Genomic DNA, 16557 nt, shown 5'->3' with positions numbered 1-16557 from the left:
TTCACCGGGATGTTACAGTTTGCATATAGGAGTCTATCATTGTCCTCCTCTCCCAGCTTATCTCCTCACAGACAGGTCAGCCACACTCTTGTCATATTAACATTTCAATTCCCACATCCTTGTTGTAACACAAAGGACGGGGGGGAGAGGATGAAAGCACAAGTGCTCTGGGTTTAAAATGTAACTCATTATGAATGCAAGCCTCTTGCCTGATTAAGTGAACCGTGGACTCAGTGGGATACAGAAATACAGGCTAACATTGTGATTCCTTTGGTCTTGAGTTGGAGATAAGCGAAAATGGAATAAACGCTGCCGAGCATGTACAATGCAACTAAACCCGGCGTTGGCCACACTGGCATACCCTCAACCAAAACATGCCCGTATATGCATAATGATATGAAATGCTCTCAGCATTAATCCTATCATTCAGAGTCCTTACACCACATCTACACACATCCGGTTATCCTAATTAATTAGCCAATTACAGGGAGGATAGTTTATTTTCCTCTGAGCTGCTGTGCTGTATTGGTGATTAGAAAACAGATGATGGGTGATGGGAGGAGCAAGAAATCCAGCAGGGTGGGAGTGGGGTCATTCAATGTCAAAGACGGTGTTATGAATAGAGGGAGGAGGCAGAATGAAAATGTATGAGAAAAGGATGACAATGATGACAATAAGACAGATATGAAATAGGAATTTAATAAGATGACGTATGAGGGAAAAAAAGATGTCGCTGTAGCAGAGAAGAGAGACAAGTCCATCATGAATTCAGTTAAGGACAAACAAGTTACCTGAGGAAGGAGAGATGAGTTTCCAGCTGATGGAAGGCTCTGGTTTGCCTCTGGCTTGGCACATCAGCGTGACATTGGAGCCCTCATTTACCACAATGTCTTTTGACAAGTTGATGATTTTGGGTGGCACTGTGAAACAATAAAAAGAGAAGTCATCAGGGGTTTCAGCAGAGGCAGTATCTGGACAGCCGTTACTGTGATACTATCTGGAATTGGTGCTGGGTGACATGATGTCTATTATCACAACAACCATATAGATTTTTTTTTAATTTTGGATCCCCCCCCCCTTTTTTTTCTCCCTAATTACCCCACTCTTCCGAGCCATCCCATCCTCTGCTGCACCCCCTCTGCTGATCCGGGGAGGGCTGCAGACTACCACATGCCTCCTCCCATACATGTGGAGTCACCAGCCGCTTCTTTTCACCTGACAGGAGTTTCACCAGGGGGATGTCGTGCATGGGAGGATCACGTTATTCCCCCCAGTCCCCCCCCCCCAAATAGGCGCCCTGACTGGCCAGAGGAGGCGCTAGTGCAGCGACCAGGACACATACCCACAGAGAGACACGGGGATTCAAACTGGCCATCCCCGTGTTGGTAGGCAACGGAATGGACCACTACGCTACCCAGACGCCCAACCATATAACATTTTACACAATATTGACAATTTCTGCTTACATACACTACCGTTCAAAAGTTTGGGATCACCCAAACAATTTTGTGTTTTCCATGAAAAGTCACACTTATTCACCACCATATGTTGTGAAATGAATAGAAAATAGAGTCAAGACATTGACAAGGTTAGAAATAATGATTTGTATTTGAAATAAGATTTTTTTTACATCAAACTTTGCTTTCGTCAAAGAATCCTCCATTTGCAGCAATTACAGCATTGCAGACCTTTGGCATTCTAGCTGTTAATTTGTTGAGGTAATCTGGAGAAATTGCACCCCACGCTTCCAGAAGCAGCTCCCACAAGTTGGATTGGTTGGATGGGCACTTCTTTGAGCAGATTGAGTTTCTGGAGCATCACATTTGTGGGGTCAATTAAACGCTCAAAATGGCCAGATAGAGAACTTTCATCTGAAACTCGACAGTCTATTCTTGTTCTTAGAAATGAAGGCTATTCCATGCGAGAAATTGCTAAGAAATTGAAGATTTCCTACACCGGTGTGTACTACTCCCTTCAGAGGACAGCACAAACAGGCTCTAACAGGTACTATTTAATGAAGATGCCAGTTGGGGACCTGTGAGGCGTCTGTTTCTCAAACTAGTGACTCTAATGTACTTATCTTCTTGCTCAGTTGTGCAACGCGGCCTCCCACTTCTTTTTCTACTCTGGTTAGAGCCTGTTTGTGCTGTCCTCTGAAGGGAGTAGTACACACCGGTGTAGGAAATCTTCAATTTCTTAGCAATTTCTCGCATGGAATAGCCTTCATTTCTAAGAACAAGAATAGACTGTCGAGTTTCAGATGAAAGTTCTCTATCTGGCCATTTTGAGCGTTTAATTGACCCCACAAATGTGATGCTCCAGAAACTCAATCTGCTCAAAGAAGTGCCCATCCAACCAATCCAACTTGTGGGAGCTGCTTCTGGAAGCGTGGGGTGCAATTTCTCCAGATTACCTCAACAAATTAACAGCTAGAATGCCAAAGGTCTGCAATGCTGTAATTGCTGCAAATGGAGGATTCTTTGACGAAAGCAAAGTTTGATGTAAAAAAAATCTTATTTCAAATACAAATCATTATTTCTAACCTTGTCAATGTCTTGACTCTATTTTCTATTCATTTCACAACATATGGTGGTGAATAAGTGTGACTTTTCATGGAAAACACAAAATTGTTTGGGTGATCCCAAACTTTTGAACGGTAGTGTATGTAAAAATACCATGTTTAAGAGGCCAACCGAGGCTCATCACATTGAACTGATTGGTAATGTAAATTGATTGTCAAATAATACTCTCTCAAATATTTCAGACCTCATTTTGTGAGAAATTTTGAGTAGTGCATTCTTGTTCTCATTAGTTTAAACAAGTGCATCATGATATCTAATATCCATATTTCATCCTGACACAATGCCACTGGAAGATGATAAAACAATTATAATGAGTTATTGCCCAGCCCTTACTACAGTTCCCTGAAGTTAGTGGTGAATCACTATTCTACTTATGGTCAGTGGTTTGTTGTGACATTATCAAATGTCTGACCCATCCTTGCATTGCAACTCATTTTTGCAAGGACTTATCAAAATCTGTCCCTTGAATAAACAAGAAAAAAGTGAAAAATATCACAATATCTGACGTTCCTGTTTGCTATTAAGGGGTTTCCTGCACACTGCATATATGATTGTGTGCCAACAATCTGTTCCCCCTGCCATCGCCCCCATCAACACATGGCTATGACGGAAGAGCTGGTGTAGCTAGAAATGGCATGGCTGTTTTTTTCTTTTTTTGCTTTGCGGTGGATGATTGAAGCGGAATGCAAAACTCATCACCACACAGTGAGACAGAGGACATGCTTTGCCTCAGCAAATGGGAAAACCTTCCACACAGAGGGTACTCTAACACAGTTTTACTGGGAAAACATACCCGATTCTTTTTCCCCAAACACAAGTTGCCATGCACATCATCATGGAGAGATGTGTCAGGTGCTACTCTTTCATAACTCCTCTGCATCTGACCGGGTGGCGTGCTGGTAGTTATTGTAGGGCAGGATAACATGGTATCCAATAAGATGGTATCCTATCCCATCCCACAAGAATAGTAAAGAATAGTCTAACTTCCTGTCTACCACGTCACATAGGTTAGTGACGTGGTAGATAAGAGAGTCAGCATGCTGCTTTGTCAATGATCTGTCATGTTCTATAGGCTCGATACTGTATACGTAGATGTACAAGATATACCTTTACAGTATGTCTTCACTGCTACTCAGTGGTACCAGTATCTGCTGGGGGTGCAGTTATTTTTATGCAGTTAACCAGTGTGAAAAATAGGTTTGGCAAAGGGAAAATGGCCTTTGGTGCACAATGTCACATATCACACATTTTTATTGTCAAATAATAAACCGTAACAGAATATTCATTCTATGCATTTTTAAAAATTGTAGAAAAAACACCCACTTTTTTTTTTTTACACTTGAACTATAAATGTGTGGTTTCTGTACCTTTAGTACCATACAACCTGTCGGTTATTTCAAGGCCCATTTCCGTGAGTACCATGCAACAAAACCTTTCAACAACCTCTGTTAACTCGAGGCGCTGTTAGCTTCCCTATTCTTTTCCCTCCCTCGATGAGGCTGAACTTACCTGGTGGGACTGCACGTGTAATTTGTAGGGATGTATCAAATTAAAGGGTGAGTACATCCATAGGACAAGGTCATATCTAATTTGTGCTTGATTCTGTTCCAGCAAGATCCAGCACCTCAGGTGGTGGTTCTGAACCACACGTGTTCTGGCACCTGTTTACGAGGAGCTCATTTGTATGCTACGTATGTTATATTTAAGAAAAAGAAGAAAGCTGATTGCTGACACCCCCCCAAAAGAAAAACCAACACACTAATAGGCTCGCCTCCCTGTGACTGATGGATTTATTCATAGTTCAAGTGGCACTGGAAGCAAAATAACTACCACATCTGCAAAAGACAGATGTAATTGTTGACCCTTTTTGTTTGCATCTGCGTCTGAATATGTATGAATTTACCCACAAATCTCTGGTTGATGGGAAATTACCGTTTGTGATTTTTGCACGGACGCCACACTTTGCGGTGCCGGTTGTAATGGACTAGTTGTGTTTGAAGGCTACACTATAAGCTGGCAATAAACGTTACATGATTCTATTTGGCCCTCAATATAACAGTCATTTAGTGATGTCAAACATGCTTCTGTCATGGCACAATAATGCTACTGTGGGGTCGAGCGCGGTTGTCGAGTTGATGTAATGGTATGTTAATGGACTCTCCCTTTATGGATCACAAGTTTTCTGAGACCTCATGATTTACAAATCAAGACCTGGTCACTGCTACAAGTCTTGTACATTTTTCAAATTCTGGTGTCAAGGTCCGTTTGTATTAAAGATTTTAGTTTTGGATTCACAGCAGCGATATTGAAAAAAGAACACAACAGGAGTCAGGATCAGGAACACTTTGTCGTTTCATTTCCGAAATATGGTTTCCCCCAGCCCACAGCAGTGCAACACAAACACAAAAACACATCCAAAAACCACAAGAACTTCAAGAACACACATACTTACTAACACATCTAAACAAACACATAGATCCAAACTAAACAAAAAAAATTACTGTCCAAGGGAACAAACGCCAGCCAGGATGACTGCTGGAACTGCCGGTCTGCATGGACTAGCAGTCGACCCACAACTCACGAGTTACACGGGTTGACCTGCAGGTCGGGCAGGTTCTGGTAAGCTTACAAGGAAATATCACAGGTTTGGGTGGGTAGGTCTAAAAGTGACAAAGCGGCGTTCCGAGGAAGTTATAAATAACTTACAAAAGCACTGCATGCAATAGGCTAGGCTGTGCATTACTAGTCCACCTTCCCCTCTGGCTCTCTCTCTCGCGCTCGCTCTAACACGCTCTCTAAGCAGCTCCATCATCAATCTGCGACTGTGGTTCTGGTCAGTGCATGTGTTTTAGTGTCGAGGATTCACCTACGAGTTTTTTCCCTAAGTGGTATCCGTAGCTTTTGTTTACATCACCAAAACTCTTCTTCTTTTCTTTTTTTTGTCAGAAAGAGAAATGTGGAAGGACAGATGGTGGTGGATTTTGTGAAAAGGATGGAAATGGCTGTGGTGAATACATATTTCAAGAAGAGGGAGGAACACAGGGTGACGTACAAGAGTGGAGGAAAGTGCACACAGGTGGACTATATCTCATGTAGAAGGCGCCATCTAAAAGGGATTGGAGACTGCAAGGTGGTGACAGGGGAGAACGTAGCTAGGCAGCATCAGATGGTGGTCTGTAGGATGACTTTGGAGACCAAGAAGAGGAAGCGAGTGAAGACACAGCTGAAGATCAAATGGTGGAAGTTGAAGAAGGAAGACTGTTGTGTGGAGTTCAGGCAGGAGTTAAGACAGGCACTGGGTGGTAGTGAAGAGTTGCCAGATGGCTGGACAACCACTGCAGAAATAGTGAGGGAGACAGCTAGGAAGGTACTTGGTGTGTCATCAGGACAGAGGAAGGAAGACAAGGAGCCTTGGTGGTGGAATGAGGAAGTACAGCAGAATATACAGAGGAAGAGGTTGGCAAAGAAGAAGTGGGATAGTCAGAGAGATGAAGAAAGTAGACAGGAGTACAAGGAGATGCAGCATAAAGTGAAGAGATATGGCAAGTTGTGTGAGAGGTTGGACACTAAGGAAGGAGAAAAGGACTTGTACTGATTGGCCAGACAGAGGGACCGAGCTGGGAAGGATATGCAGCAAGTTAGGGTGATCAAGGATAGAGGTGAAAATGTGCTGACAAGCGAGGAGAGTGTGCTGAGAAGGTGGAAGGAGTACTTTGAGGGGCTGATGAATGAAGAAAATGAGAGAGAGAGAAGGTTGGATGATGTGGGGATAGTGAATCCGGAAGTGCAGTGGATTAGCAAGGAGGAAGTGAGGGCAGCTATGAAGAGTATGAAGAGTGGAAAGGCAGTTGGTCCTGGTGACATACCTGTGGAGGCATGGAGATGTTTAGGAGAGATGGCAGTGGGGTTTTTAACTAGATTGTTTAACACAATCCTGGAAAGTGAGAGGATGCCTGAGGAGTGGAGAAGCAGCATACTGGTACCGATTTTCAAGAACAAGGGTGATGTGCAGAACTGTAGCAACTACAGTTAATTTGTGTAATTTGAACGGAAGCTGTGCATTATTACTTTTGACCCCGTCAGTCGGGACTAAAGTAACACGATATGAACTTGACTTGTGTATGTTCTTGTTTTTAAAAATGTTGGACAATGTCCTTGTTAATATGTCATTCCAAACATTTGTCCTTTAAATGTAATATTTTTTTACTAAGATAATTTTTACAACTACTTTTTAGAACAACATTTTTAGAATGTTAGATAATTTTTAGAAGATTTTGAGACCATAGTGCCTAAATCAATGATACGTTAACACTGTTAACAGTATTTGCTGTTTTACTAACAAATCATTTTTTTATTCATTGTCACAGCTGTGACATACACGTTTTTTTAACTTAGTTTTTATTTCAATTTCAGCAACTTATACAACCAATACCTATATAGTTTACAGATAATTTAACAAAAGGGAATTAAAAAATAAAAGGAAAAGAAAAAAATAAAATAAATAAAAAACAAAAAACCCCTTTACTTCAGCTTGAAGTGTTAGTTGTAATGGTGGTATAAATTAAAGACATGAATAATTAAAAAAGAAAAAGGAAAGTCGGGGTCAGGGAGGGGAGTTGTGTTGTGTGCGGATGTGTGTAGTTGTATGGCTGCGTGTATATGCATAGACAGATGAGGTGAATTGAGACGATAGAGACACATGTATGATACAGAATGTATACAAGGGTCTGGAAAACTTCACTGTCTCAGTATAGCCATGGCCGGGCTCCACCTTTTAATAGATATATCTTTCTGGAGTCCCATAGAGGAGGTTATTTGTTCCATCCGATATATTTCCCAAACTCTCCCAATCCATAAATTGTATGTTGGGGGTCAGACTTTAACCACTTAACTGTGATGCATTTAATTGCTGCTGATAGTAATATTTGTAAAAGGTATTTTTTTAGCTCTTCCATCAATCCCTTCCGGCATTAATCCCAGTAACGCCATCTTTGGATCTTTTGTGAAGTTTTGGTGGAATGCTTCTTTAAGTGCCTCAAACGCCTCTTCCCAAAATGTTCTTAATTTAGGGCATGTCCAAAATATGTGGGTATGGCTGCCAATTTGTGTTTCATAATTTCTCCAGCATTTATTTGAGTGTGTTGGGTCCATTTTAGCCACTATTTCTGGAGTCTGAAATAATCTCAGTTACCTTCCATTGGAATTCCCTCCATGTATTTGAACTGGTTACTAGATTTGCTTCAGTGCATATTTCTTCCCACATGTCCTGTGGCATATCTGTATTCATTTCAGTTTCCCCTCTTCCTTTTATCTGCAGTGTATTATTCATATTCAAGCCTAAAGATATTTGGTAAACATGACTTATGACTTTCTTATCCCCGATCCCAACTCTACAATTGGAGTGGGCACCAATACTCTATCCCACTCTTTATGTTTTCTTAAAAAGTCCCTTAATTGTAAATACCTGAAAGAAATCTGTGTTGGGAAGCATAAATTCCCCTCTCAGCTGTTCAGATGATTTAAGGATGCCATCCTTATGAAGTTGGTGCAGATTACTGAGTCCATGTTCTGACCATTTTCTAAAACCTCTTGTCTATATGGGAGGGTGCAAAAGACATACACGTTTTAATAAATGCTGTAACACACACACACAGTGTGACCGCATTGGTGGCAAGGCGAAAGAAACGCGTGTTGTTGCTTTTGTCCCGACAATGACTCCTGACAGGTAAAGCTGACTGCTTCTATATTGAAAAACTCTGACATGACAACTTTGCTGATGTGTTTAAGTACTAAATAGTGTGCCAAATGATCATCACTATGACACAAGAAACAACCAACAACTTCCATCCATCCACCCACCCATCCATTACCGAACCGCTTATCCTGCTCTCAGGGTCGCGGGGATGCTGGAGCCTATCCCAGCAGTCATTGGGCGGCAGGCGGGGAGACACCCTGGACAGACCACCAGTCCATTACACAGGGCCCACAAACACACACACCTAGGGACAATTCAGTACGGCTGATTCACCTGACCTACATGTCTTTGGACTGTGGGAGGAAAGCGGAGCCCCCGGAGGAAACCCACGCAGACACGGGGAGAACATACAAACTCCACACAGGACAACCTGGGACGACCCTCAAGGTTGGACTGTCCCGGGGCTCGAACCCAGGACCTTCTTGCTGTGAGGCGACCGCGCTAACCACTGCGCCACCGTGCCATTAACACAACTTTCTTTCAGAAAAATGTATCGCTTGAGTTAATTTACCTACTGTGATTGAAAACAGCTGTTCGGGTATAACTTGGTGACAGTATGGCGTACCCACAAGATTTTTTCTGGTTCTGGTTAGTGTTGCGTGATGTATGTGCTGACGCAGTTAGGCATGTCAGACTCGTATGGGCTCGGAGAAAATCGTAGTGGTACTTATGATCCGGTCTAATGATATCCTGCCTTTGTTACTTTTTAATATACTTTTAATTTCAGCTGAATCAAGTCCTGCAAAATGAAATGTCTTTTCATTTAGATACCCTGTTAAAACCTCGCCGTACAGTATCTAAAAGAAAGATGCTGAGCTCAAACCTAAAAAGTTTCATCACATGTGCCCCGTTAAATACAACCCTGACAATTTGGCAAAGCCTTCGTTTTGTCTTTTTCATTGGGAAGTAACCGACAGATCTGAGGCTCACCAGGCATGTGGAAATAATGTCATGTTGCTTCACATTTTTGGAGTCGCAACAGACTTGGTTTGCAGGACATGATTCCATGAATAATTTATTGGATACCAACTTAATCTCCATTTACCCCTCCTGAATGACAAAACATACAGCACATGTGTCAGTGTTGGCGCTTGTTAGCGGCGGTTCATTGGGGCACCATTGATACGCCTAATGTGTGCAAGGTTAAAACAGAAGGGTTAGTCACTGATTTCAAAACACGTTATGAAGTTATAGGGCATGTGAATTTATCTGTGCAAAACAACACTACATTGTTATTATTATTATCATCATTCTTCACTCATTAAAAAAACAATTAGATGAATTTGCTTGAGATCGTGTGTCTTTTGAAAACCAACTGCGGAGATATAAAAATGCCAGCTAGTTATCCAGCCAACCAGAAAGCCTCATGGACAACAAAGAAAACATCCATCCCAATGTTTTGATTTAGTTCAGACTGAGAAGTTATTAGCTGCCGTTTTGATTGTCTTTGGGGTTACAAGATGAAGTTGTAGGCGTTGCACCATGGTAAAAAAAAATCACCCCAGAAGCCATTTATTTGATTTTCGATTGAACAGAAAATGTAGCAAGTGTCAAAAAGAAACCACAGTTCATAAATGCACAATGTTGCCTTGATTGTTTTTTTCTTTTTTTGCCATAAACATTTTGGGCATCTGGGGGGGAAAAAATATCGGCATTTTCCTTTGCCACGCTGGCTACTCAGCCAGTAAAATGGGATGTGTGCATTAAGCCACTAGGTTGACATGATCTAACCTCAATATTAAAGTCATATTTAATTCCTTTTGATTAAAGTCCCGTACATCTCTTCTGAAGGTGATGTGTAGCGCTTCAACGGATTTCTTAAATCAGCCGGCAGTTATGATATAATATACAATTTCATTTAGCAGACGCTTTTATCCAAAGCGATGTACATCTGAGAGCTGATACAATACAAGCAAGGATCTAGGCAGGAGAGAACAACATGAGTAACTGCCGTGTTGTTCTAAGTTCAGCTAAGTTCGAGTCCAATAGGATGTAGGTGCCAACAGGCAGTGCACAGAGGAAATGCATCGAGGCAGTTTTTTTTTCTCCATCAATCCAAGTGCAGAGGTGTTGGTGAAAGAGCTGGGTCTTTAGTCTTTTCTTAAAGATTGAGAGGGACTCTGCCGATTGAACAGAGTTTGGTAACTCGTTCCACCACCACAGAACTACAGAAGAGCAGGGTCTAGCTTGGGACTTAAGTACCAGGCACCTGTCATTGGCAGAGCATAGTGAGCAGGGGGGAGCCTAGACCCGAATGAGGGAGTTTAGATAGGCGGGGGCTGTTTTGTAAGTGAGTGTCCGGGTTTTGAAGTTGATGCGGGCAGCAACTGGGAGCCATTGGAGGGATATGAACAGCAGGGTGATGTGCTCTGTTGGGCTGGTTGAAGACCAGATGTGCCGCTGCATTCTGGATCATCTACAGAGGTTTGAACGTACATGTGAGGAGGCCTGCATGACATGACTGAGCAGTTGAGAAGCCTCATGAACATTAAAGGTTAGTTGGTCATCAATCACGACACCTAAATTTCAGGCAGACTTTGTGGGCATGAGTTGGGTTAATTTGAGCTGGATACTAAACTCTTGTTGTAAGGAGGGACTGGCTGGGATGACAAGGCGCTCAGCCTTAGAGAGCTTAAGTTGAAGGTGGCGTTCTTTCATCCATGCCGAAATATCGGCAAAGCACGATGAGATCCGAGCCAAGACTACCCAGGAAGAACTGGGCATCATCAGCATAGCAATGGTATGAGAAACCATGGGAGCGGATGATCGCACCAAGTGAGGCGGTGTATATTGAGAAGAGAAGGGGACTGAGCACTGACCCTTGAGGGGAACCCCTGTGGATAAGGCACGCTGTTTGTCTCCCCTCCAAGAAACTCTGAAATATCTCCCTGAGAGGTAGGACATGAACCAACGGAGGGCAGTTCCTGAGATGCCAAGCTCAGTGAGTGTGGAGAGGAGGATTCAGTGCTTAACCGTTTCAAAGGCCAATGGCAGCTGACAGATCTAGCAGCAACAGAGCTGAGGACTGACCAGCAGCTCTAGGTGAACGCAGTGGTTCCATTACCGACAGGAGTGTGGTCTCGGTAGAGTGACCCCGCTTAAAGCCAGACTGATTCGGGTTGTACAGGTTATTCTCAGAAAGGAATTCAGAGACTTGGCTCAAGAAGTCTTGATTGGAAGCGCAGGAGTGATACCGGTCTGTAGTTTTCAACCTGGGCTGGGTTGAGTGTAGGTATTTTTTTAGCAGCGGGGTGACCCAAGTTTGTTTAGAGGAGCAATAGGTGGCCGCTGATTTTGGGCAGAACTTAGAAATATTTTTAAATCCTTAAGCCGAATTCGACACCACCCTTGCCAATCAGAAAGCATCAGGATGCTTCCAAAGCCACGCCCCGAAAACACATGCACGCGCCGGACACACCAGCTGATTGAAGCGAAAGCATTTCACCTGAGACGAGCATCATTCTGAGCAGAGCCGAATTAGCTGTACCGAATGGATGTCACACAAGTAAGAGAAAACTAACTATATTATTATAATGAACATAAACAATGAACATGTTTATTGTTAGCACTCGCAGTTACCTAGCGGGCAGCTATGTGTTAGCCAACAGGCTTTGTGTACGCGCAACTGTTAGGTGCAGAACAAACGCGCATGTAACTGAGGGTTTGACAGACAGCTCGCTTGTTCCAATCATTTGACTTGGTTGTTTGTTTGACTGGATGTCGTTGTTTTAGCTCCTGCCCCCTACAGGAATGACGGATTTTTTTTCATTTCGGTGTCAAACATCTTATTTTTTTGAGTACTATCGATTGCTGTTCAGATATAATAAGACATTTAAAATTTTGCCAAAAATCGGCGGCTGCCTATAGCTCCTTTAAATGCGCTGGGGAACACACCCGTTCTAAGTGAGGAGTTGATGATGTGTGACTTCAGGGTTAAGTTTGGGGGAAATGGTCTGTAGAAGGTTGGATGGTATCGGGTCCAGTGGACAGGTAGTAGGTCGAGACTCCAGCAGAAGTTTGGAGACTTCCTCCTCCGTCAGAGTGGAAAATGAGGAAGAGTGCAGCCCAGTTAGCTGGTAGCTGGAGACTGACATGGTCAGATTCAGAGAATTGGTTACTGACAGCAGAGACCTTATCATTAAAAAACGAGGCAAACATGTCTGCGAAAAGGAGGCGGATTGAGGAGTGAAAAGCAGAGGACCATTTCCCAGGTGTCTGTGGCATCACAAATCTTGTTCTGATAGTAAGTGGTCTTAGCAGTTTCTAAACTGCAGGAGTCCCTTAATAGTCACTGAGGTCAGTGGGCTCTCTGGATTTACACAATTTTCTCTCTGCTGCTCTGAGTTCCACCCTTTGCTCTTGGATGACTTCAGTCAGCCATGGACTGGGGCGGGGGGTTGCAAGCAGGTTTAGATGTTAGAGTGCAGAGGTGGTTAAAGAGAGGAGGGCAGTGAGGAACAGAGTGTCTGTAGTCTCATTTGCAGGGAGTGAGGAGAAATCATTCTGAGGAGGCATGGTAGCCAAACCTCATTGGTAAGTTGAGTCGGTGTGAGGGACCAGATGTTGCAGCGAAAGGAGACCAATTGTGGAGGAACATGAGGATGTTCTAGTAAGGTGATCGTGAATTGAATGAAGAAGTGGTCAGATGGATGTAGGGGGGTGGAAGTCAGATTTTTTGTTGTGGGGCAGTTCCGAGTCAGTTCCGAATCAGATCAAGAGTAGTGCCTGCTTTGTGTGTGGGAGGGGTGGGGACCTGTTTGACGTCAAATGAGGAGAAGTGACAGGAAGTCAGCTGCTTGGGTTTTGTCATTATGAATATTCATGTCTCCCATGAAAATCAGTGGTGTGTCATCATCAGGAATGGCTGAAAGTAGCACATCTACTTTGACTAAAAAGATCCCCAGTTGACACTTTGGTGGGGCAGTATATGACAACCACAAACAGCTTAATTGGAGCAGTAACCCTGATTGCATGGTATTCAAAGGAGGAGGAGTTGCTTAGTGGAGAAATCTTCGTGAAATTCCAGTCTTTGGAAATAAGGACCCCTGTACCATCTCTGTGCCCAACAGAATGGGGTGTATGCGAGAAAGTGGAGTCAACAGAGACTGCAGCCGGTGTGGAAGTGTTTTCTGGATGGATCCAGGTTTCGGTCAGGGCTATTACTTGAATGTCTGACAGATAAGCAAGGGCTTGGATGAATTCTGTTTTGTTTACAGCCAGTTGGCAATTCCATAGGCCAAGAGTAAAGGAGGAGTAGAGGAGGGTTTTCTGAGTGAACAGAGGTTCTCAGGCTTGCATTGTCTGCGGCAGATCCATTTTTTTCGAAAGTCTTGGACGACAGGGATGTCTTTGTAGCACATGATGAGTGAGGCAGGCTACGTGAATAGATAGTAGAAAAGGGCTAACTAGTAGGTGGCCTTGCTTGGTGGACTCGCACAGGTAGACTTGCAGGTCTTTACCCTATTTGGGTTTCACACAAGGGCTGAGGCTTCCGTTGACACTACAGCACAGATTGTGTGTTTAAGTATTAAGAAGTATCACCGATGAACCCACCCCTTCCAGATTTTCACATCAAGGCAACGATAGAAGGTATGACCGGCATTAGCTGATCCACCTATCAAAACTCAGAGTGAAACCAGGAAGTGCTCAGCTCCAACAAAGCCTGACAACCACCTGACAACAGCTTCAATCCCAATCAAACTCAAAAACAAAGCTTCAAAAACACTTAACCAACCAACTGCTATCTCATATGTTCTAGATCAGAGCTTGTTCTGATCTAGAACATAGGTGTTTCGCAAAAACTATGTGAAACTCAATCCCTGTGGATGGAGCCTACTGTAATTGCATTTATTATGTGGTTGGTAAGCTACCATGCAAAATAGTGAAATCAGGGTGTAGGAGTTTATTCAGGTTCATGTTGTGCACTGACAAGTAGGATATTATATTATAGATATATAGATATTATATTATTGAATTATTCAGCTGCACAAATTCACTTGAGAGCATTAGACTTAGACAGCATTCACTTTTTAAATAGCTACTCTGAATTGTTTGTTGTCTGACTCACAGGGCAAAACGCAGGGGTGCTGTAGACTGCTGTCATGAGATACATTTAGCCGACCAATGGTATTACCTTTCTGTTGCTGAGATAAATGAAATGGAAAAAGACGGAGGAAGCATTTCTGAGGCCTGTGGGCTAGTGAGCTAACCTGGTGCTTAACATTGAGTTTTTGTACACAAAAATGGCAGTTGCTCACTTCTATCAAATCGGTATCTTGGGCTGCACACCTCACCGCCTCCCAGATTCAAGATTCTTTATTTATTACGCCTCGTTATACAAGTACAAGAGAGTACAATTCTTGTGTTTCGGCTCCTCAACACTGCAGCAACAACAATAGTAATAACACGACAACAGAAAAAAGCGGTAATAATAATAAATGGTGTGCGGCGTATGTAAGGTGCTGTGTGTGTGTGTGTGTGTTTGTGTAGGCCCAGCCTTAATAAATGTGCATATGTGTATGTAGTTGTTTGTATATTTGTGTGTGTTTGTGTATGGCAGACCAGATTATGTTAAGGCCCCCAACCAATAAAAGTCTGTGAAAAAACCCCAACATATACTATAGGGTGACCAGGCATGCCGCCTGATGTTGCACAGCATAGCACTTTGACCTTTGGTCCCGGGTCCCACATATTGAGACGACGTCCTGCATTTGAAGCAGAATAAGAAGAGTACGTCATCAGTTTTAAATATTATCCGGTAACTATCTGGCATTCTCTGCCGAGACATTTTCGCTCTCTGATGTCGCAGAATTTGACTGGGGGTAAATTAACACGCTCTGCAGTCAGAAAACCCCAACAGGGCACATTGTCAAAGACTGCAGTAATCGTATACTGCCGGACGGGACTGATTTTCTTCTGTTGTTTAGGTCTTGTGTATGTTGTCATGTGCTGTAGTGGGCAAGAGTGCAACCGCAGCCGGGATATCGTGTGTCATTTCGAAGTGGACATTATAAATCTGTAAAATCTCTGTTTGTCCTACATGTGAACTGTTTGTATCTTGTTACCCTGACAACGTACTTGATATTATTATCAGTTTGTTACCTCTCCCTACACCCGCTGCTTCCTGGTCTTCAGAAGGGAATCAAAATGTGTCTTAGCTGTTAGGACAGATTATTTTGCACCTAAATTATTAAATTCCTTTGTTGAGTACAATTTATCCATCATCCAAACCGCTTATCCTGCTCTCAGGGTGGCGGGGATGCTGCAGCCTATCCCAGCAGTCACTGGGCAGCAGGCTGGGGAGACACCCTGGACAGGCCACCAGCCCATCACAGGACCGACACCCCCCCCCCACCACCACCACCACCACCACCACCACACACACCTAGGCCATCACAGGGCCTGCCGGCCTGTGCAGGGTACAATTTATTTCAATTTTCAAATTATTATTTTTAGTCTGTAGAAAGCCAAAGTTGCGTATCTAAATTGTCCGTACTCTTTATTTCGCACAAAAACAAGACTGAGAATAAGAAAAAAACCGTGGCTAGCAAGATGGGATCTTCTGAGGGACAGGGTGAACAGTGATTCTGAGTCAGAGGGAACTGCAGTTTCATCGCCTTCTGAAGCCTTAAATGACTTGTGCAGAACTGTGCTTTAATGATGGGGGAGTGATAAAGCATTTACATACACATTTACACTATCTGCAGTTTTTATCCTGCTGTTCTCCCCGGCCTTCTTCATTGTAATTTGCTGTAATTAGTTCTTCGTGAGAGAAATGAGGATGTGTTAATGGCGAGGTTTGAAACCCTTGGGTAGACTGGGTGCGCTGATAACCAAATGTGAGAAACCAGTTAGACCTGATTGCTGTTTTCTGACTGTATAGTTGGCTATCATGACGACATCGAACTTCCTGTGCACGTGAGACAGGCATCCGGATTACTGTGTATTATATAATACAGGTGAAACATGAATCACTGCTGACAGAGATGGGCAGAATTCACAAGTTAATAAGAGTTATCTGAGCCATAACAGCACTCCTGCTGAGTGACCTTGTGGTTAGATAGACTGGATGACCCGGGGTCGAGCCCCCTGTCTGCAAAGGGTTCCTGTCAGCTCCGGTAGCACTGTTCTCCAGCTGACCGTGAGCTCTGACCTCCCTGTGGAGGGAGCCAAATGAAAAGACCGTTTCCCTATGGGCATTAATGAAGTATCAACCATATG

General features: G+C 43.3%; 1 protein-coding gene across 1 annotated transcript in view; it reads right to left on the bottom strand.

Moving 5' to 3' along the window:
• The window catches only part of ntm (neurotrimin), a 173657-nt gene that overhangs the window by 42388 nt on the left and 114712 nt on the right, over positions 1-16557 (bottom strand). Inside the window, exon 3 of the mRNA XM_056284882.1 lies at positions 792-920. Coding sequence (XP_056140857.1) covers positions 792-920 — 129 coding nt within the window. The remainder of the gene's footprint in view (positions 1-791; positions 921-16557) is intronic.

The sequence above is a fragment of the Lampris incognitus genome, chromosome 8 (assembly GCF_029633865.1).
Source record: "Lampris incognitus isolate fLamInc1 chromosome 8, fLamInc1.hap2, whole genome shotgun sequence".
Classification (NCBI taxonomy): domain Eukaryota; kingdom Metazoa; phylum Chordata; class Actinopteri; order Lampriformes; family Lampridae; genus Lampris; species Lampris incognitus.
This window is presented reverse-complemented; position numbering and strand designations above follow the sequence as displayed.